The sequence below is a fragment of the Trachinotus anak genome, unplaced genomic scaffold (genome assembly GCF_046630095.1).
Source record: "Trachinotus anak isolate AG129_WGS33_773 ecotype Australia unplaced genomic scaffold, CSIRO_AGI_Tana_v1 ptg000005l, whole genome shotgun sequence".
In the NCBI taxonomy this organism is placed as follows: domain Eukaryota; kingdom Metazoa; phylum Chordata; class Actinopteri; order Carangiformes; family Carangidae; genus Trachinotus; species Trachinotus anak.
This window is the reverse complement of record NW_027273856.1, coordinates 16,911,590-16,934,079: the sequence shown is the minus strand read 5'-3', so window position 1 is coordinate 16,934,079 and position 22,490 is coordinate 16,911,590. Positions and strand designations below refer to the sequence as shown.

The window sequence follows — 22,490 nt, the reverse complement described above, 5'->3', positions numbered from 1 at the left end:
CAACATGGTCATGGAACATGTTGTACACACTTGTTCTTTTAAGGGCCTTATTCTTGTTCTACACTCAAAACACTATGCAATCGGAATGATTTGAATGATGCTCTAATCACATCAATTCTTCACGAAGTGGCTTTCAACCAAAATAAGAGAGGAGAAACATCACATGTTGATACAATGGGGGCTCGTGGGCTAAATGACTGCCTTCACTTCCCTTTACTTTTCCTCCTTTCTACTTCCTCCTCTCACCACCTTCCTCTTAAATATTTTTTTCTTTCACTTCCTTCTCAACATGCAATATCACCCCCCCCTCCTCTCCATCATGTCTCACACCCCCAGGGTACAGATCAACACTCTCTTCCCCTAGCTCCCCTTCCCCTTTAATCTCACTCTCCTGTCTCATCCTTCTCCTCCTCTCCCCTTCTTGTCGTGTCTCTTTCATCCTCCTCCCTTCCCTCTCTAGCTTCAATGCGTCAGGCGTTTCCCAGTATGTGTGTGCGGGGTCATCCAGGTCAGGGTCCCGGTTGGCCAGTCACATCTTCTCAGTTACTGCTACCATGTTAAACTGTATGTGTGTTTGTCATGATACATGCTCTGCTCTAGTCTTGCTCAGTTTTATGCATTCAGCTCACTATTTATCTCAGCATGGTTCTTCGTGTGTGTGTGTGTGTGTTTATTTTCCTCCAGGAATCACAAAGCTCTGTCTTTGTGTTAGTGTACATTTTGTGTGTGTGTGAATTGGGCTACTCACACTGCGTTGTGCATGCAAATGTTTCACCTCAGCAGATCGAAAGCTAGATTAGCTCCCAGTGTCTTGCACCTGCCTGTTGCTATGGAAACTGGGTATCCTCTGTGCGTCACCTGTGCCCATGTTTGGTCTGGTTTCCTGCTCCCTTCTATCAGCTTCCCTCTCACTCTCTCTCTCTCTTGTCCTTATTTACGGCCTATGTCTCTCTCCCTCTCTCTGTAGTCCAAACCACGCACACTGAAACAGAAATACACACACACACACACACACACACAAACACACACAACACACACACCACGCAGATCAAGTACCGGACACAAACCGCAGCCTTCTGTTAACCAAATGAATTAATAAGTACATTTGCATAAGCTATACACCAAGCGCAATTCAAGCTGAACACACACAACCTCAAGTTGTCATACACACAACATTAACACAAACAAAACATGAAATATATTGAGAACACAAGGATTATAGTGGGAAAAACAGCACGTTAGCGATTCACATGGGCAGTAGGTGTGACCTGGTGCAGATCATTGGCTGGGACTATACAGCTCTGAAAGAAGCATACTAATGTGACTGTAATAATATGACATAATAACTGATTCTAAACTCAGGGTATCAGCTGAAACTGAGTATCGATGTGATATTAAAAATGTGTGACCCTCTTTCCAAGGAACTTCCCAAAATTATTCTTCTAAGGTGAGGCTGCAACTGTGCATCAGTTTTTTAAGCTGTAGTTCAACAATTTGCTATGTTGGCCACCGTAATTTGCTGATAGTCGATGAGGAGACTGATACCACTCTTATACCTGTACAGTAAATATGAAGCTATGGCCAGCAGCCAGTTAGCTTAGCTTAGCATAAATACTTGAAATGGGGGGACAGATAGAACTGGTTCTCTCTGAGGGTATATAATCTCCCATACAATCATAACCTGGCGTTTTATACTTCAGTTAATTGGATATAATGTTAGCATCAAAAAACACTCATCTCCTTTGTCAAGTTGCTAATCATGTAATAAAATGTATTTCAGCCATGTAATGTTTCAAAACAACCCTTTGCTAAAAATACAGAACATTTCTGAATTTACTTTAGCAAAGACTACATCTTAGTTAAAGAAGCTAATTGTAAGTTTTAACATTAGCAATGTTATGTACCGACGTTACCATTAAAAGCTGTTTACTGGTGCAGAAGAAACAATACAGTCACTATAGCATCCAGGCTGCCCTGAAGAAGTAGCGCTGCTCAGAGGATGTATTATAACCTCTTTTCTTATAAATAAACAATGGCTGATGTAAACAGCTATTAATTATAACATTGGCTATGTAGAAATTGCAAAGCTTACAAATAGCTCCTTTAAGTGAATCTTGTTGAGTAAAGGTTTGAATGTCACTTTCAAACCTTCTGGTTTCACAGTACAGGCCAACCACTGACTCACATTAATATGCATTTACATATGCATGTGAAGGACAATCAGGAAGTGTAATATTAACATTACAAGTTCTCCAAATCAAACAACAAAATATGTGTTTTATGTTTGCCCATGCCCTCCAGAATGACTTCTATAAACATCTTCTATCAGCAGGAGAACAATATTTGTCTGAGCTTTCTGAAGACATTACACATCACTGTTAAAAACTAGTGGAAAAGGGCGCGGTTTGGGTTTAAATGGCGTTTTTGTTAAGATTAAGAGACTGTTGTCACCATGTTTACAATAATAAATATGTAGCTACAATTAGGGAAGAATCATAGTCATGTCTAAAAAAAGTTGACTATCTGTTGGAAACAACCACAGGATCACTCAAACGTAAATGTTTTGGGGCACGTACTTAAACAACTGATGTATTTAATGTCACGTCATGTCTCACTGATAGCCAATGCTTAGGTCAGCATCTGCACCGGTTCCAATCCAACAGACTGGAGCAGTTTGTTCCTGCTGAAGGACTGCCACCACTTACACACTCGCCAACAGTATGTTAAACTGCCTCACAGACAAACTCTAGAAGAAGAAGTTTTGTGCCATTGTGCTAAGTTACCATTTGGCAGACGCTGATGCAGCTAATAAGGAAAAGTGTAGGTCTTGGCTAGCTGTGTGATACCTACACAGAGCAAGACTGTGAGACAACTTCACCCCAAGGTTGCCAGATTAGTTTTGGACAGCAGGGCGCCAGGTATCAGAAAGCAGAGTCCCGCCTGGAGGAAAATGAGGATAAGGACAGAAAGAAACAAGAGAGTCAAGCAAAGACAGACAGATGAGACTCCAGTGAGAAGGGCAGAGGGAAACAGAGAGAGAGATGGGGTCTATCAATGTGAAGCAAGTAGGGGAGGACAAAAAGCCTCTACTGCAGTGAAACAACCCCGATCAGGCTGACCCTCCTCCTCCCCTTTCTCCCCTTCCCTCCTCTCCTCTCCTCATCGATTCAGTGGTGCAGCAGCGGCAGCAGCATAACAAAACTCTAACCAAAAAAAAAAAATCTCCTCCGCTACAGGCTCTGCAGTGGCTGGCCAGCTTTGGGAAAACACCCCTCTTTTAATTTTTTTTTTTTATTGCTGCCTGCACTCATCTTCCTCTGCACGACCCCACCCCTCCTCCTGTCCACCCCTCCTACACCCCCCTCCTAATCAATTATAAGAGGCCAATTCTTCAGAAGACACCTCTCTGTCACTTCACCTTTCTTAATCTATCCCTCCATTACACACATCCATATTGTATACACACAACCACGCTTCTGAATCCAGCTTAATCTCCCCTCAACTTCTATTGTGCCTGACTTGGAAAAACAAAGCACTCCCCTCTCTTGACCTACAATAGCCCCCATGCAGATCCTCCTTTTTAGTCACCTCACTCTCCTCCCTCTCCTCTGTTGCTCACTTTAACTCCTCTTTATTCCCTCACAGGCTGCTGGAGAGCAAACCCTCACCCCATTGTGATGCTCTTCTACCCTGCAGCATGTTTCTGTATCTCTACATGATAAGATCAGGGACACATGAATATTCAGGTTGTTTGGTGTTGTTGGGTTAATTGTTTTCTCTTAGCATATTTCGCTCTTCCGGATGCAGCAAACTGGATGCAGCATCATTACCATGCAGTGGGAGAAAACTGTGGGAATGATGAATGCGATGTGCAGAGCTTTGAGGGCAATAATGCTAATGAGAAACATAATCACAAGTGACAAAAACTCTTCAGACTCCTCATTAGGCCCAGTGATATTTTACGAGATAAATGCATCACAGACGGAAAAGGACGGAGGAGTTATTTCTTTCTAAAACAATACATTCATAATTACAAGTTTTTTCTCGCTATTAGAATAAAATGCATGCTGATGTGACAGTAAACTCTCCAGAGATTTAAATAAATCATGGGAATTATGCTGAAAGGTACAAGTCACGTGCTGATGCATGAGTGGCAGGAGGATTTCAGAAAGTTGTTTTCTCCTCTTGTCACCCTTCCTTTTTACATAACATCCATCTGTATTATTTATAGGCTTATCAGAAAGCCCTGCTGACAATTCCTTATATAACATTCATATTTTATGACTTTGTTTCCTGGTTGAAGTTTGATTAAAATGCCCCTCTTGCACAGGAATCCAGCCGCTGCTGAGCGATTGGCCACTGAGGAGGCCTTAATCAACAGGGAGTGTGTATTCATAAATGGGTGTGTGAGCGAGAGAAAGGGAGAGAGAGAGAGAGAGAGAGAGAGACTGAGCCCATCTCCTCTCTCCTTTTTTCTGAGGGACTGAAGGAGACAGTTTGGGGAGGGTGCAGATGGTACTGCAGTGTAGAATGGAGCCAGCAACAGCTAAACTTTTCTCCAACAGTGGACATGCTGTAGCCTGTAGGAGTATCTCAACACATGCCGTCAATAATGTAATATCAAATTTAATAGGTTAAAGTGCCCTTTTCATTTTGATAATATTGTAAAACCCATCAGACCAAGTATAATGATGTAATTCTGTTCCGGTTAAACCTTTATTTCCCTTAATAGGAAATGTGTTTGTAACAAGGGATAAATAATAAAAAGAATTCATAAAACCTGCATCAATTGACTTTTTTATTATTACCATTTATTTCGAGTCATCTTTCTGTCCACCTGATGAATGTCATTTCAATATTCACTCTCTCTTAGCCCAGTTTTTGGTCTCCACAAAGTCCTGAGGAACAAGACTAGGTCAATACCTAGTATGTGGCCATTATAACTTAGATGTTTATTAGAGACAGGTCTTTATTTTTAACTCCCTCTGTTTGATATGTAAAATTGGTCATAACGGTATGTTAGTACGAAGCCTTGTTTCCAGTCGCTCCCATTTGCTGTGTTAAAGTTACTGCATTACATGTTAATACAAACTCAACATTTCCTGTAATCAAATTACAAGCTCTCTAGTGTTTCAGCGTGCAGAAACCCATTATTTCTTAACATGACTTTTAATGCTGTGCTGTAGTAAACATATTGTCTCATTTCTGGTTGTTGGTGTTTGTTGTTTCCATGCTGCAGATCTGTTAGTTTCTTTAGCAGTTACTGATAACTTCTCTCTCTCCCTCCCTCTCTCCTGTTCCTTCTGCTCTGTGTTTCTTATATTTAGCTATTCCTCTGCCTCCTTTAATAACAATGATACATGTTGATACATGGAGGCGAGGCTCAGTGTATTGGAAGCACTCTTCCGCTTTCCTGCGGTTCCCAAGCAGCCAGGAGACCACAGTGGCTGGGTGACTGCCCATAACAGGAGGTGTAGTCCTAAGCCCGCCGTCAGCATCCATACATGGTCCAGTCATGAACCAGGTTTATACCCAGTTTGTTTGAGAAATGTCATAAATGTAGCAACAATGTGCTAAATTGCCGGCTGTAAACACCACCTAACAGAACCCATTTGCACCAGAAAATCCAACTCAGTGACAAGGCATTCAGCTGACTAATAGTGGAAATATGATCACTCAGTCAGTCAGTCAGTCAGAGACATTCCAGACTGTAGGGCTGACCCCGCTGTGATGTTCAAGCCAAAAATATCTGGCTCTTTGGCTGCTTATTTGCTAACTTTGTCCGCTGGTTGATGCCAGGCAGACAGAGAGCAGTGAGTTTATCAGAGTGATGACACCCAAACAAAACATTCAAAGATCTGTTTGGAGTTGTTGACCTGTAAAAGAACTAGGGTGCTGTTACACTATGTGTGGGTCCCTGTGTTGTTTATTAGATACATGTCGATGACACGGTTCACTATTCCACTGACTGACCAGTGACAGTGATGTGCTGCAATGTGCCAGCAAAGACAGGAAAGAACACTCCAAGCTAGTAAATATAGATGCAAACAATGCTGGACTTAAAATACTTTGATCAGCTTTAATCAGCCTTGCAAATGTTTTCTGAGAAAGGAAATGCATTCACTGCATTTGTGAGACCTCAAGGATGAAGAACTTTTGTTTGTTTATAAGATAATGCCACAGACCAACTTTAAAGTTATGGACTGTAAAACCAAAACAAAGAGCTAAGAGATGCTAAAAATCCCTGTAGAGCTTTTTCCTTTATATAATAAAATATGAACATGAGTTGAGATTTTTCTTTATGTATATAAAAAAAATGGTTGGAGCAACTTTACATAGCACAGAAAGCAAATACAACGAGGGGACACCTCTAATGGGAGAAGAGGAAAAACAAGTTTTGTTTTGATTCTTTATATCAGATTTAATTTATCCATATTTCTTGTTTTGTTTCCAAAGGACATCTTAGAGGTTATACTTTTGCTTTTCTTCCTTAAAACCCTGATCACATGCTATAGCTGTGCTTCCATTCTTCATTCAGTTTTCTTCACATTTTACTGTATCACTGAAAGCCAAAGTAAAATGAGGCAGAAACTACTGTGGTTTCAGGCTAATGGTACCCCTCTGGTTTTCATGATCACTACCAGCAACACTAATGAGCTGTTTTAGGGCAGAGGAAACTTCTGTTTCTACAATTAGAGGTAGGCAGGGTAAGAAAAGCTCAGTAAAGATAATGTATCTGTTACAGAAAAAGCATAATGAGTTACACCACAAAAGGGTTCTCTATCTTAGTGTTTTCATGATGCTGGAATCTGTTGTAAAGTAACATTATTATGGGTTATTGTGATCCTGCAAAGCTAAACACTGGTTTGATTCCTATTATGAACATTTATTGTAGAAAAGATAGAGATAAACTGGGATGTATTTACTGATCCTTTACAATTAACGCCTTCTGAAATGACATTTTTATGAAGGAATAGTTTAGTCAGTAAAATGCTGCAGCTGTAATCTGTCTAGGATATTTATTGTATCTGTTTTGGGTTTCTTTCCCAGGAACTAGTCTGTTTATCTGAGCCAGGACCCAATCCTCTGTTCACCACCCAGCATTATTGGTCTCACTATGAAATTCAAATCAATATCCTCATAATAAAAGTCCCAGGCCTGCAGCAAATTGGAATCTATAGCTTGGAAACCTAAAGAGATCTATGGCACTGCCAAGGCTGTGCTAATGAATGATGAATCACTGCAACACACACACACACAGAAATACAGTTGCCTACTCAGTAAACCTGCACAGGTACCAAACCTTCATAGATAAAAAATGCTTACACACACATGTTAAACAGTCCACACTCATGTGGTCCTGTTGTGTCACACACAGTCAGTCAGGCTGGCGTGAAACACGACTCCCTCATCAATAATGGATGTAAACCAGGATCCGTACAAAGTCGCCATTGTTTCACTAGACACAGCATTTCCATACCACTGCTACTGTGTTTACAGTTATTGGTTCTTTGGGAAACAGAGACACTTGACTGAGCTCTGAATCCATCCTGGCATGAAATGACAGAAAATTGATTTTCTTTAAACCTGCATTTATATGAAATATGTTTTATCATCTCACTTAGATATTGGCATGTGCTGTATATAATATTATTAATTAATCTGATTAAAAATGCAAAAGTTCACCACTTACTATATTCCATTCAAAATTAGGTAACCTGGGAAATGTACTGTAATCTAGGAATTTACACTTTGTTCAGTGTAATGTATGTAGAGTATATATGTGTTATGTCCATTCACTGTAGAGTTTAATCTATTAGTTGATTAATCAGTAGCCAGAATATTAATTGGACAGTATTTTGATGATTCATTCATGTTTTTCTTATGTTTTATAACTTGTTCAAGCAAAAAAGTAAAATAAATGCTCTGGTTGCAGCTTTTATAATGTGAAGATTTTTCTGCTTTTCTTTAATAAAAAATAAACATCTGTTGGTTTTGGACTGCTGGGCAAACAAAATATGACTTTGTTGACATTTTATAGACATGACAATTAATGGAGAAAACAATTGGCAGATTAATCATTAATGAAGATAGTCATTCCTTGCAGCCCCAGTCTGCATGTATTCATAATGTTTATGCTTCCTCCAGGAGGCTGCAGGCAGAAACAGACAGTACTGACAGGGCATCTGTGTGTATCTCAGTGTATGTGTGTGCAAGTGGGCGTGATGTCCAGCATGTTTGTCTTTGTATGCAAGTACACAATTATTGGATTACATGCATGTCTAAACACATCTGTGACTGTGTGCATGCATACTTAATGTAAGTAATAATACCATACAATAATGTGGTTAACAGCATTAATATAATATGTGTGTGTTTGTACGTCCCAGTGGGTTGTTTTGAAAAGTGAAGGGTTGGAGTCCTGAGTGCTGAGTAAGCGGTGCAGGACCAGAGCTGGGAGACTGCAGTGCTGCTGGCAGCAACACACACTGATTTGAGCTCAGACTGATACTCAGCTGAGGGGGGAGGAGGGGGAGGAGGAGAGGAGAGGAGAAGAGAGGAGAGGAGAAGAGAGGAGAGGAGAGGAGAGGAGAGGAGAAAAAGGCTCTTACACTGTAAAAATACCCATGGACATAAGCTACTACCATGTATGTACACTCAAATTATAGCACAACGCACACACACATACGCACACGCAGACAAATATAACAACTGTGATGTTTTCACACAGAAGAGCCAGAATCAACTTCCATAAAAAATCACAAGTACATACAATGACACAGGCGCATTTATCTCTATATTCACTTTTACATAAACACATACTCATACAACAGATATACACCCCACCACACACACACACACACACGCGCGCGCGCAAGCACACATACTGCATGACCATATAAGCCCGAGCCCACGCCCTGACAGACACACTGCGTCATGGCCAGCAATCAGAGCCAGCAGCCTTGTTTACCCCCTCTAACCTGTGTGCCACTGATTGTGCTAGAAAAGCCCTCGTCTTCTCCTCCCGCCCACTCCTCAGCTTCCCCTCTCATTCCTCCGTCGTGCTCCCTCCCATCCTCTACAACACCAACCCCCCCAACCTCCACCTCTCCTCCTCTCCTATCCTCGTGTCCTTTTGCCTTCCCTTGCTGTTAGTCTGTGGCTCTGCTGATACTTTCAGGGATGTTTTTGTGTATCATTACATATGTGCGCGCCTCCTCCTGCTGCCTTTGATTCCTCTCTTGTCCTCTTCCTCTCTATCATCACTCTCATCCACTGCCTCTTTCTTTTCTCACATCCTTGTCATCAATGGTATTGTGACTATGTATATTTAAACAATCCAGGCCCTGTATTACGAACCTCAAAGCCTCTACCCCCCCGCCCCCTTCTGCCTGTATATTTGATTATATAACTGAGTCCCCATGGACCTTGAGGACACTGCAATCTAATTTTATCTGGTGATGGTGGTAGTGATGATGGGAGTGAGCATCGATGCGACATTTAATTCAGAAAAAGGATGTGTATCTTCTCACATGATTCCTGATAATGCACATCAACAACTAAAATGTGACCCAAACACTGGCGGCGTCAGAGGCAGCTGCCCTGAAGCCATTAATGAAGTCACTTCATCAAAACAAAGATAAAACCGGGAGCGAGAAAGTTAATCCTTCACCATCTTATGATGATATCCTCTTTTCATTAATAGTAATATGTGAAACGGCAAAGCAGTGTCCTCAGCAGTCTGAGGACAGTAAATACACATGGCTGCCATTTTGATGTCTTTCTGTGCTAGAAACACAAAAGCTCCCTCCAAGTTTTCTGTCCTGGCAGCTTCATAAACAACCAAACCCCTGCATTGCTAAATTTGCCAAACAGCGCCATTCGCTGGCTTCAACATGGAACTGCATCTGGCTGGAGAGCAGTGTAGCCTTGCAGTTAATAGCAGCAACATGGAGTAGTGAAAACAAATATCACAGCATTTAGGAGGAACAGTGTCTCATAGTGTCTGTGGGTTTTTCTACAGTTAGAGTTTATAAGGGGATGCAGGAGAGGTCAAATGCACATTTCACAAATTATAAAGTATGTTCCAGGAGCAGAAACAAAGAAGGAAAGAAACAAACAAACAAACAAAGAAGGAAAGAGCAGGTAATCATTAAATGTGCCACCAGACTCCTGCCTCCTCTTCCTCCTCCTGCCACTAATACCAGACTCCCCATGTTTCTCACTGCAGCTCCAGACACTGCAGAGTCAGGGGAGGATTTTAACCACCTTCCTAACTGCAGTATGTCTTTAGTCAGTACAGTTTTCCTCCTGTCTCAACTCCGAGTTTTAGTTCAATCACAGCCTGTAACATTAAAACTCTTCTTCATTGCATACTTTATTTGATATCCATCTAACTGGGACTATTAGCTGCTAGGATCATTTGACTAAGTTACGCTGAGCGAGTGTAATGTGATTAATGTCTTACTGCAGCTGCCCTATCAGAGTGTTTTACTTTCAGGACCATGTAATTTTAGACAGAAAATGGTTCTGGATTTGGACCAGGCTGAAAGCAGAGTAAACACAGTGATCACTGGCTCTGTGTCCATGTACAAAATCTTGATATTCAGTAAACAGTATGTTCCAGTGTGTTGACAAATCCATATCTGTTGGGTTTTTTCTGTTTGACAGTTGCCAAGAGACACAAACAGTCCCTGATGAGCACTGTGGATATACAGTACTGAACAGAGTGCACCTAATAAATATCTTTATTTTTAATTGATTATTCACTATTATTTTTAGATTCTACCTAAGATTCAGATTCTAGCATGATGAAACTGTACATGTACTGTCTGTGACAAGTGACAAGAATAAACTAGAATCACCGCCTCGTGGTTGTATCCCTCTGCCAAGTCGCAGGAAATATGGTCACAATCTTCCCTTCCTGAGTTACAGCATTGAATAATGGCCAGAAGTGTTTTTGCAGAACATTATGATGTTGCAGAGACCTTGACCTTTGACCTTTGACCACCAAATTCTAATCAGTTGATCTTTGAGTCCAACTGAAGGTTTTAGCTAGATGTAATGAAATTTCCTCTGGGTGTTCCTGATATATTGCATTCACAAAAATGTGAGATCACTTTGACCTTGAACTTTGACCTTTTTCCACTGAAATGTAATCAGTTCATCTTTGAGTCCAAGTGAATGTTTGAGCCAAATCTAAACAAATTCAAGGTGGTTTTGAGATATCACATTCAGAAGGCCAAAAACATGTTTTGTGAGGTCACAGTGACCTTTGACCACCAAAATCTAATCAGTTCATCCTTGAGTCCTAGTGGATGTTTGTGCCAAACTTAAAGAAGTTCCCTCAAGGCGTTACTGATATATGTTGTTCACGAGAATGGGATGGACGGACAGATGGACAAAACACATAATGCCTCTGACCCTGACAGTCACTGGTGTGGAGGCATAAATATAAGAGGTTTAATATCATGTCGTCCAACTGTGTTGATTAAAGCAGCTGTAATGTAAATAGACTAATTCAAAATAAACTGAATGTCCATAACTGCGGCAGGTGGCCGAGCAGCTCAGGTACCAGAGTACGAGTGTCTCCCTGCCTAACCTACTTCCAGTCTACTCTGTGGTCTTGGCTGGCTCCTGCGTTCTCCTCTGGATGTTCTGGCTGAAGGGCATCATGAAGTCATCAAAGTCAACCTCCAGGGATAAGAGCTCTTTCCGTCTCTCTATCTTTGACATCAGCTGGCTGGTGGTGGGCGGCTTCCCCCAAACCTGAGGCACACAGACAAGTCACCGAAAGATATATACAGAGACTGTGTGAAATTAGTCAGGAAGTTGGTTACGGTGATGAACTGATGCGCACCAGTAGGAAAGCTGAACAAGTGTGCTACAGATAATGCTTTTCTTACACAGCACATGTTTGGTGATAAGGTAAACAGCTGAAATTGAATGTGAAATATGCATGAATTTTCTCTGTCAAAGCTTCTTCTTCAAGTGTCTCTGGATTGGAAACATATTTATCTTGGTAAAAGTTACTTTCACAACAGAGCTGTCCTGTTGCAACAAGAACAAGCAGAATTAAGACTACTTTAATATGTAATAAATGTAAATAACAAGGCCTTAAAACATTTGCTTAAACCTGACTTTTTACATACTGTGACCCTTTGCAGCAGCAAAACATCATCAGCTATAGTAAGAACCGATAACTTATGCTATGCAGTCAGATGTTACAGTATAGTGAGGCGACCTACAGTAAACAGTGGTGTGACCTACCGTCTTTGGCACAAAGGTGATGTCTGTACTGTTGGTTTTCTCTGTAGTGATCCTGGTGTTCTGCAGGATGATGCTGTTTGGATCCTTCTGAGAAGTCCTCCCTGCTGTTGAAGTCGACGGCTCTGTGTGCACCGGACCACCTGAAGTAACGCCCTGTAGGGGACACCACGTTTTTCAGATTCGCTTTATTTTATCCAAGTTCTCTGTGCAGTTGCTACAAAAGTAAAGGTCACCAAGTGTCAGATTCAGGTCAGAGGGAGAGAGAGTGAGAGACAGAGAGAGAGTGAGAGGTTACTCAACAGGGCTAGAAGTGTTAAGCTGTAACAAGACAGACAGAGACATCAAGAATAATACACAAATTAGGTTGCACAATTTAAGAGTAAAATTAGTCGCTTTGAAGATTTAAATTGTTACCTTTTTGATTTTTTAAATAAATCATATAAAGGTTTGCAGTAGAGAGGGGTTGGGAGGGGTGATGAGCTATGAAAAACATTTAAATCAACATTTATATCCAAAAAGCTTGGGGGAAAAAGATGAAGACTGGGAAAAACACTTTTTCAGACATGTGGGTCTAGGTTCCAATAGTTGAACTAAACAGAACAAACTTTTTTTTTTACTTCGGACAAATAAGCTCTGGTTAGGACCCCTCCTCTACTCTCTAAAATAAGTACCTATGAGAACAGTAATGATTAAACACATTTTAATTGTTTAAAATGTCAAATATAAAACACCCGACATACATCCACAAATCCTCATACACACACACACACACACACACACACACACACACACACACACACACACACACACACACACACACACACACACACACACACACACACACACACACACACACACACACACAGAAGCTACAAACGACTACAGTTATGGCAATATCTATTACTTTCCTTGCCTGTAGATGTTGTATATCCAGATATCTGCTTTTTTAACCTGCTGCTCCTGCCTGGTTGGACTGGAACTGAAGGTCCTGGATGATATTATCTAGACCTGGTTTCAAGTGCTTTGCATCAATGCCACTGTGTCCCTGTTTCAGCACTGCCCTGCTTTAAAATCATTTAGTTTCATATACAGTTCTCACAACTGGAAGTCGAAGACCACTAATTACATTCAGGCCACTCAGCAGCTCTGATCTATGTTACAGTGATAAGGTCTGAACTCTGTGGGCGTCTACAGCAGGACAGTGAACAGACTGATTTATTAATCAATTATGACAGGTCAGTGAAAGACAAGAAGGTTCAAATTTTGGAGTCAATACAACATCATCTTCACAGTCCAGCTCACATTTGGCAGATAAACTCAAACCTTTCCATGTCTCAATATATTTATTTTTGTTAGTTTAATTTCTTTGTGATTACTTTGTGTTTAATGAATGTGAGTGTGGTCAACATCAGCTATTTCATACAATCACCAAGTTTGACTTTTATGAAAAATACTTGGTTTAAATACGCTAACACATCCTCTGAGAGATCTTACAGAGATCTTACAGAGGTCCATGGTGCTTTTGTTTGTCTTTTACCAACATAGAACATGTGATACCTGCATCTGTCTGTTAGTGTGATAAATAGAGAGGATGGCTCTTATCTCAGGATCACAGGTTCACAGCCATGGGTGAGTATTACACTGAAATGAAAAGCATGTACATTGGCTTGAGGGTGCATGTATTATTTACAGTGACTGACTTGCTCATGAGTCACAGTGGATAGAAGTTTAATAGGCCGATCACTTTCTTACATTAGTGAGTGAATTCCTGCTGCTCTGTTGAGAATTATCGTCATTATTATTTGTCATTAGCAGAGAGCACAGGGTCACTTTCCCCGTGCTTTCTTCTGTTATGATCGTAAATGCTTAGAGGGCAGAGAGCTCCATATTACACCTGTGTGCAATTTATTCTGCCTGATAGACTCTTTCTTGCTCCCTAGAACTGGTGCTTGCAGCTACACTGAGCCATGAATATTCCTGATGAATTTGTGACACAGCACCACCTGCAACTTTGAGAGCCTTAATGACAAAATCAATACATTTTGTCTAATGGTGACCTGGTTATAGGAAATGCAAATTCAAGCTCCAGTGTGCTCTAGTTGTAACACAACACATCTGGTCTAATTTGCTTTACAAGTCGGTGCCTTACAGTCACCAGATCTCTTTACAGGCTTGGGTTTCTCATGCTGAAAAAAGAGGCTGCAGTCCACAGATGAAAACCAGGGTGAGAGCCTTCAGTCTAATCTCTAAACGTCATTTAGAGGTCAGCTTCTGTCTTTTTATATTTATGCTACGTGTATTAAGCTACATATACTCCCACAGTGATAGCTATGCTCTTCTTTCTGAATGTGTCTGATTTGGTTTTGTGGCAATTTTCATTTTGCACACACATATAGTACACAAACAAAGAAAACAGAAAAAGTTTGAAGCCACACCACTTTAATTTTTTTTGAAGGTGGCTGGTAAAAAAGATTTGAATAGAGTTACTTTGGTACCTTCTCTTTAGCAGATTTAGGTTTTTGACCTTTGCCCCCCTTCCCTGCCTCCTTTGGTTTAGGCTGAGAATCCATCTTGTCTTTGACCAAGTCAATTATCCTGGAGTCTGGAAAAGCTCTAGCAATGTCCAGGCAGTTTTGTTCTAAAAAGAAATAAAATACAGGCAAATAATAACAGCAGAAGTCACAGTGTTCAGTATAACAGAGGAATAACATAGGAATTACTACAATAACTACAGGATACTTGTTGGTGAATTTGATTCAAAGGACAGTTCAATAAACAAATATAAAAACTGCCTGCTCCTGTTTCCTGTTACCTACTCCCTCTAAATTGTATGAAACTGAATACAGTTACTTCCAGATGTTTATATTCATGTGTTACTTTTGTTCATATTAAAACATATTTGACATTAGGCTTTGATATATTTCAGTCAAACCTTTCATGTTCTCCGCATTAACATTGGCACGCGCCTTGATGAGGAAGTCCACACAGGAAGGTCGAGAGCTCTCGATGGCCCTCATAAGCGGCGTGCCTCCACTGAGTGCTTGTGCATCCACAGCAGCCCCGGCCTCCACCAGAAGTTCAATAAGTTCCACTTGACCAGCGTGAGCTGCATGGTGGAGCGGCGTCCAGAAGAACTGGTCACACACGTTTACATCAGCCCTGTCAGGAAGAGTTCATATCATGGGATCACTTAAAAATTTGTCTTTCTTTAATATAGTTAATTTATAATTTTAGTTACCAAATATTAAATATCCAGTTGTCCCTGAACACACCAGCAAGCATAGTTGGCCAAATGGCCCCTGGTTGAATCACATATTAAAAACTTAACTTTTTGTAAGAAAAGGTGCTGAAATGTTCCCTGCTGATCAAGAGTAGATCACATACTCTAAACAACTTTCAAATTTCTGAAAACTAATTTTAGAGAGTGATGATATTAATAGAAACTAAGCTTGAAAATAAAACTAAACACATTTGGGAAACTCTGCTTATTTTGCATTAGCAATAATCTAACAATACTGCCTGCTGTGCCTGTTGAGATTGCAGTTGAATTTTTTTTTTTTTACCAACATTTCTATGTTTTTGTGCAAATACATACTTATTTGTGACGAAATGTTTCTAATATACTGCTCTAGTTTCCACTTTTCTAAATGTTTTACAGTGCATTTAATGCTATTTTTTCTTCTTCTGCTTCTACTTCAGTGTATTTATGTATTTCAAGATCTGACTTCTCTAGTTTTAGTGAGGGGGTCCACCATTCCTGAGTGGGATTCAAATTGCCTTCCTACTGTATGCACAGTAAAACAGTGCTCATTGATATCAGCCTCTCCCTCTTTACTTTCACTCTCCCACAGCCATATCACAGCTGCATAAAAAACAAACACTTTGTGCTGCCACAGCTTCATATTAAAGGTGTTTCTTAAAACCAGAAAGAAAAGAATTCACGAGTTTCCTCACCCCCGGCTGAGGAGGTACTGAGCCACCTCTAAGTTGCCACTGGAGCAGGCCACCATCAGCGGGGTTTTATAAAACTGATCCTGAACATCCACAGGAACCCCCTGACTGAACGCCAGGTCCAAAGACTCCAGGTCTCCACTTTTCACACAGTAGTTGATGTTGACGTAGACCTTCTCTGGCTTGTCCATGTACCATCCCGAGTCATTCATTATGGGATGTTCTGGTGGGTGATCACGGTCAAATCGACGGATGTCTGAGCAGTTGTAGTAGGTCTCAATCATGAAGGGAGGCGGGCCTCCGTCCGATCGTCGGGGCATGAGCTCCGGTGGTAGAGTGCAAATGGGCATTGGGAGAACAAATTTACCCTTCTTCTTCTTACCTCCTTTTCCTCCCTTCTCCCCCTTTTTCTTTTTTGGCATATAAGAGGAGAGGAGGAAAGGTTTCTTGATGTACTTGACACCTTTGAGGAACTCATTAATGTTGACACACCCCTCTTTTCCCTTGTCGTGTGCTGAAATGATGACGTGGAGCTGGTCCAGTTCAACCGGAGCTTTTAGCTCCTCTAACACCGAAATAAACATCTCTGTGGTAACTGTGTCTGATTTGTTCCCAAAGGCTTGCCATAGTTCAGACTCATATTCATAAGACCAGTCATGGAGGTTCAGCGCCCAGAGATCTGACATGGGCATATCTCCACTGGATTTGTTGCCTTTCCCCTGCTGCCTCTCAGCTTTCTTCAGCTCCTTGGCTGCTGCTTTGTGACCAGCGTCTTTGGCAATCTGACGAGGCAGCAAACCGTCCTGGTTCTTTAGTTTGGGGTTACAACCTGAACATAGAGCACAGTTTTATGAAAAATATAGGTTGAATTACTTAATTTAATTTGGGACTGTGTTTGCAGCTGCATGTTCTGCCATTTCATTTAATTTCCTGGCTCAACAGTGATCTAAGATTACAACAGACAAAAACATAAAGACACCAGTAGAGGGCCTGTATTGATCCTGTGAGGGCCATCATTAGGAGGAGTGATCAAGGAGCTATCTTTGCCTTAACTTTGAAAACCTAAAAAGCTGAAATTCACGACATTAACATCAGGATGCGTGTGGTTATTCAACTCTAACAGCACCTCTCTGTGCCAGGAACTTGCAGCAGTTAGCATTGCCCGTGGCAGCAGCATAGTGTAGGGGTGTGCAGTCCTCAAGGTTAATCACACCCATGTCTGCTGAGTATGCAGACAGCACCTGAATCACCTGGAAGGCACAAAACACCACAGAGAAACACATCATTAAGTTCTTCATCTAAAATTCTTTCTACACTGATAGTGACTGAAGCAGAAATGTGGAAAATAAGTAACTTAAAAGAAACACTTACTGAAAATAATTCAGAAATATTGTATATTGTACATCTAAGTGACATTGAACTTACAGGAAAATTGTTTAACGACATCCTTATATTCAAACATGTTTTACGAGACAATTCTTTATTATATCATTCAATTCACCTATACTATAAAAGTGAGGCTGGGTGGCTAAACAGCTAATGCACCTCAAAAAAGCCCCCCATGGCAGCGTAGTGCACGGCTGTGAGGCGTTTCCGGTCCAGGGCATTGGGGTTTCCTCCTGTCTTGAGAATGGCTCTTACAAGCTGCACAGAGCCTGCCTTGGCTGCCTCCATCAAGGCTGTGACACCAGTTTTCTGAGGAGAGGAGAGGAAAGGAGAGGAGAGGAGAGGAAAGTCAAACAGCATTCCAGCTTCAAGTATAACAGCATCACTCTGTGTTGTGTACTCAAGGATCAGCGATCAGTTTCCTCGTACTCTATGCCTTCAGAATACAGTTCCCATAATTCCTCAGTGTTAACCTGGTTTGTTGCATTGGGGTCTGTCCCACCATCCAGCATGACGAGACATATGGTGGTGCACTCCTGAGCTTTTTCACACATCAGCTGGAAGACATGAGTCCCGTCTGCTGACAAGTTGTTGGCGTCTGCCTGGCACTTCAGTGCCACCTGTAGGCAGCGGGTGTGGCGCTTGGTGGGGTAGATACAGTAGAACAGCACACCTAAAATGAGATTTAAAAAAGTTAATGAAACAGGAAAGACAAAGTGACTAAGGCAAATGAGGGATCAACATTATCAGAGGCGTCCTGGGAGCCAAGCAGTTAAGACACATACTGTGAATGCAACGGCCCAGTTCCAATTCTAATATGATTATAATTCTATAAATTCTGAACAGATGAGAACAGTCCATGTACAGAGGGAAGACAAGAGGGGGGCACGGGCCTCCTCCTGGGCGGGCGTCCCCACGCCGGGTTCCCGCGCTCAGAACGGGCTACCTGGTTGATCCTGCCAGTAGCATATGCTTGTCTCAAAGATTAAGCCATGCAAGTCTAAGTACACACGGCCGGTACAGTGAAACTGCGAATGGCTCATTAAATCAGTTATGGTACCCCCCCAGAGAAATCCTGATGTATAAATCAAATTGGTGTCACAAGCCCACTCCTCTAATGTTCAAGGAAAACATAAGGAAGCGTGTGATTACTGACACCCAGCCTACTGGAGAAAAGGCTTGGCTGTGAGTGTTGAGACTGGGCCAAGTCAGTGCTTTGAGAGAGCAGGGGGATATCAGGTTACTCAGCGTGTTTCACAAGAGAGGATCACCATTAGGGGTTGATCTGTAATTAGATGTACCCACACGTCTTGACACACACATACTACACATACAGCATACAGTATTTTATACAAAAGCATGTACTTATGACCACAAGCACACACGTGAAAACTTTTCTGCCTAACTCAAGCCTTCTCCCTCCCTCTTTTGCTCTCTGTTCCTCTCGCCCTCTCTCATTCACTCACCCTCAAAAGAGTGCCATTTGCAGTAATTGATTCCCCAGACACGCTGTAATTGGGGTAATTATCGCAATTGGTTTAAAAAGGTCCTGAAGAAGAACTGTAGGCCGTCTGATTGGAGTTGTCTGGGATACAGCCTCCTCATCAATATCTAAACAGAAGCACCATGCATTTTCATGAGTTGTAAGACAAGGCCGGGCATTCAGACGAAGCTGTGGCTCTAATGTGAGATGGAAAACACGTCTATTTGAGAAATTGATGCTTCCAAGTTCGAATGAGAATATATTAGTGGAAGTGAAGCTGTTCCAATACCTCTCATGATTATTGACCTTATAGACTATAAGCAGAGACCTGTGGATTCTATAAGAGTTTTACTTCCACAAATAATCAAATATATAACTGGAAAAATGGTCAAGTATCCAGAAGTAATGCAACCTTTTTATTTACATTTGGAACACATACAGAGGTGGCCAGGTTACATTACACATACATCACTTATGTGCTGCACTCCAACTAGCCTACTATACAATTAACTCGAACTACAACAATTATTATATCATCAGTTAGTATACAAATGGTCTTTTAAATATAAAGTTTTTTTTAGGGAATTTGAGGAAGCTGTTAAAAGCAGATATTTGTATTTTGAACTGAATGCTTGGACCTTAATTACCAAAACTGTAGTAACTTATTTTTTTGCCAGCTGAGCCTGAAAGTTTGCTCTTGGTACTGTAAACAGTTGTGAAACAAAAACAACTGTCAACTCTGAGCTTTTTACCTCATTACATAATCGTCCTCAGCAGATAGTTTGTTCAATTTATGCCAGTAAACTAGCTGTTAACTACAGGTTAACTGCCTTATCATTTAGGCTCTGTATATAAACTTGTTCTTTGTTTCAATGAATTAAATCAAATCCCTGCTCTATATTTAGCCTGGACACAGCCAAAACTCTTCTCTACTACTTCTACTGTTCTGTCCTAGGTGTTTTCAAAGCATTAATTTCTGATATCCTCATGTAATCCAATCTGCTGTTTTCTTTATTTGTCAACTAGTTTATAGTGAAAAGTTTGCTACCAACTTTTCCCATAATCAAAGCAACTGTCTGTTTATCCTAGTTGTTAAAATATGAGACGGCCCTGTGCTAATCTGTAACGTCTTGGCAAAATGTTTTGGTGTCTCTTTCAAGATCTTAATCTCAGTAAGGTTACCAGATTAAATAATAATAGATTAAATCAAAAAAAATAAATAAATAACACCACTGTAGTACTCTGCTCTCCCAGAGTATCTGTGTGTCTCCAGAACCCACCATTAGCATGTGCTACATCAAATATCAATGCCTCCTACTGCTTACCTTTGCCCTCAGCGTCTTGGAGCCTCAGGTTAGCACGGCTTTGTGCCAACAGTCCCACTATGGCATCATTGCCCAGCTCAGCAGCTAACATGATTGGGGTGCGACCCTTTTTGTCCTGGATGTTGGGTTGTGCTCCAAGAGAGAGAAGGAAGCTGACCAGGTCTGTGAGGACACAGGAAGGATAGAGAAACCGTCAGGGGGAGGAAGTGACTGGTTTGCAGTATGATCTCCATTACTATGAACTGCTTGATTTCTCTAAGATTCTTTGGATGAAATTTAAAAGTAATGACACAAAAATTGGCAGGGTTGTCAATTATGTCCTACAATAGCCCTAAATACCTTTAATTTAGCTTCATCCCTTGTTTGGCCTAATACACTGTACTCTTACCACTCATCAACATTACTATAGGAATATTGTAAGAATGTACGAGAATTCATTTTTTCACAATCATATTTTCTATTTGTCTGTAAGATACTACACATCTTTCTGGAGATTATTTAAGAACTCATATAAACTGGGGTTTTTGGAAGTTGTAGACAACTATTTCCTTAAATGGATAATCAGAGTGATTATATGAACCAACTGTTTCAGTGTTAACCACTACCAAATGTGAGTGAATTTTGAAAAGTGTCAAATTTCTACCCAGCTGTTAGCCACAGCAGACCACAGAAGCGCCACTTGACTAGACTACATATAATCTGACAGAGCAATGAAGAGGCCCGTCACCCTCATTGTTGGATGACACTGCCACGTGAAGCACCCCTGTGCCATCCTGTGGCTCAGTGAGGTTGATGAGGTTTTCCACCCCAAGGTTCACAATCTTCTCTATCTGCACCTTATCCCCTTCATGGACGTACTGCAGCAGGCGGTAGATCTGAAGGACCTGGAGGCGGCCCTCTGCTACCCTGCCACTCATTGTAGATGCAGAGAGAGGCTGGTGGAAAGTAAGAAAAACAGAGATATAACTTCCTGACAAATATGCATCTATGTGACCAAGGGAGGAAGCAGTTATATAGCTTTTTTAAAAGTAAAATTATATCACAGTAAGTTTGAGATTAGTATTGTGTAGTTAAAATCACTCTATAATGTCAAATCAGACCACAGATGTCAGTTAGTCACTAACAACAGTCTGTGGAGCCATTATAGTGAGCATTTCAGTACAAAACCCGCTTTACTTTGTGCTTGGCTTTATTTGAGAGCTGTTTGTTTTTTTCTCCGTGTTTTTAAGCTAAAATAATCTGTCTGACCTTCATTTAACTCACATCTCCCTCTCTGAGAACTAGTACAGCACATTTCTTGTAAGCTAGATTTTTATCTCATAAACTGACAAATTTTGACTGCTACTGACCATTTGACCCCATCTGACCCTTAACTGAATGTAAAACTTTTAAATAAAGCAAGAAAAATAAACCTGAATTTGTCTAAAAAGCAATCTAAATCGTTAGGTGCCGTTAGCTGAATGAGCAGTAACTGAACAGTAACGGTCATCACAACATCCACACTGTGTTGTTAGCTAGCCACCTGGCGTCTCCTTACCATGCTGGAAAACTTTACAAATCCTTACGTTACGTTGTCCACATTTCCAGCACGCCAGGACAGTGAGGACAGACACGGTTATTCCGAGTTTCTTCACAGGCTCCTTACTTTATTTTAAAGCACAACCTTTCACTTTGTACGAGCCGGAGGAAGGAAACGAACTCAGCTCCATAGCAACGGAACGCGTGAAAATCCCGGGAAGGACCTGTTGTTTTGGTGGTGTCTGATGCTGCTTTCAAGTGCTGGCGATGAGCTCGGAAATATGAAGATTAGAATTACAAATACGACTGCAGGGAGGAAAGATACACCTTACAGCACATCATATCAAAATCTGTACTGAATAAACAAAAATGCACTAAATACAATTAATATGAATAATATTAAACTAAATAATGGACAACTTTCAACCAGTCCCAAAAACATCACATTTCAACAACAGTCAGGTGTCAGAGAATAACCACTTGTGTTGTGGAATTCATCCTGACAGCACTGGGCTGTGTAATCTTCAGTCTTTTTTGGACATCTATAGTTTCTAATG

At 41.0% G+C, this 22,490-nt stretch overlaps 1 protein-coding gene across 4 annotated transcripts; it reads right to left on the bottom strand.

Annotated features, from left to right (window-relative positions):
- Positions 1-390: 390 nt before the first annotated feature.
- On the bottom strand, positions 391-22,160 carry ankef1a (ankyrin repeat and EF-hand domain containing 1a). Of its 4 annotated transcripts, XM_071478607.1 has the most exons (12): positions 21,953-22,160; positions 21,143-21,350; positions 20,416-20,577; positions 18,081-18,280; positions 17,767-17,916; positions 17,348-17,471; positions 16,225-17,050; positions 15,203-15,429; positions 14,766-14,908; positions 12,271-12,423; positions 11,607-11,769; positions 391-982 (listed from the first exon to the last, which is right to left on the bottom strand). In XM_071478607.1, the coding sequence occupies exons 1-11, from the start codon at positions 21,953-21,955 to the stop codon at positions 11,614-11,616; spliced, it is 2,352 nt and encodes a 783-aa protein (XP_071334708.1). In that variant the 5' UTR covers positions 21,956-22,160; the 3' UTR covers positions 391-982; positions 11,607-11,613. The 4 variants fall into 4 exon arrangements, with proteins under 4 accessions (XP_071334708.1, XP_071334707.1, XP_071334710.1 ...); XM_071478606.1 differs by lacking the exon at positions 391-982 and having other exon boundaries at positions 10,731-11,769; XM_071478609.1 differs by lacking the exon at positions 391-982 and having other exon boundaries at positions 10,731-11,769; positions 21,252-21,350.
- Between the last annotated feature and the right edge of the window lie 330 nt (positions 22,161-22,490).

Excerpts from the sequence above, each read along its gene's own strand:
- ankef1a (XM_071478607.1), bottom strand. Across the intron at positions 20,578-21,142 it reads AGTGTCATCCAACAATGAGG|ACCTGGTCAGCTTCCTTCTC; the intron begins GTGACGGGCCTC and ends GTGTCCTCACAG. Across the intron at positions 17,472-17,766 it reads CCATGGGGGGCTTTTTTGAG|GTGATTCAGGTGCTGTCTGC; the intron begins GTGCATTAGCTG and ends TGTGCCTTCCAG.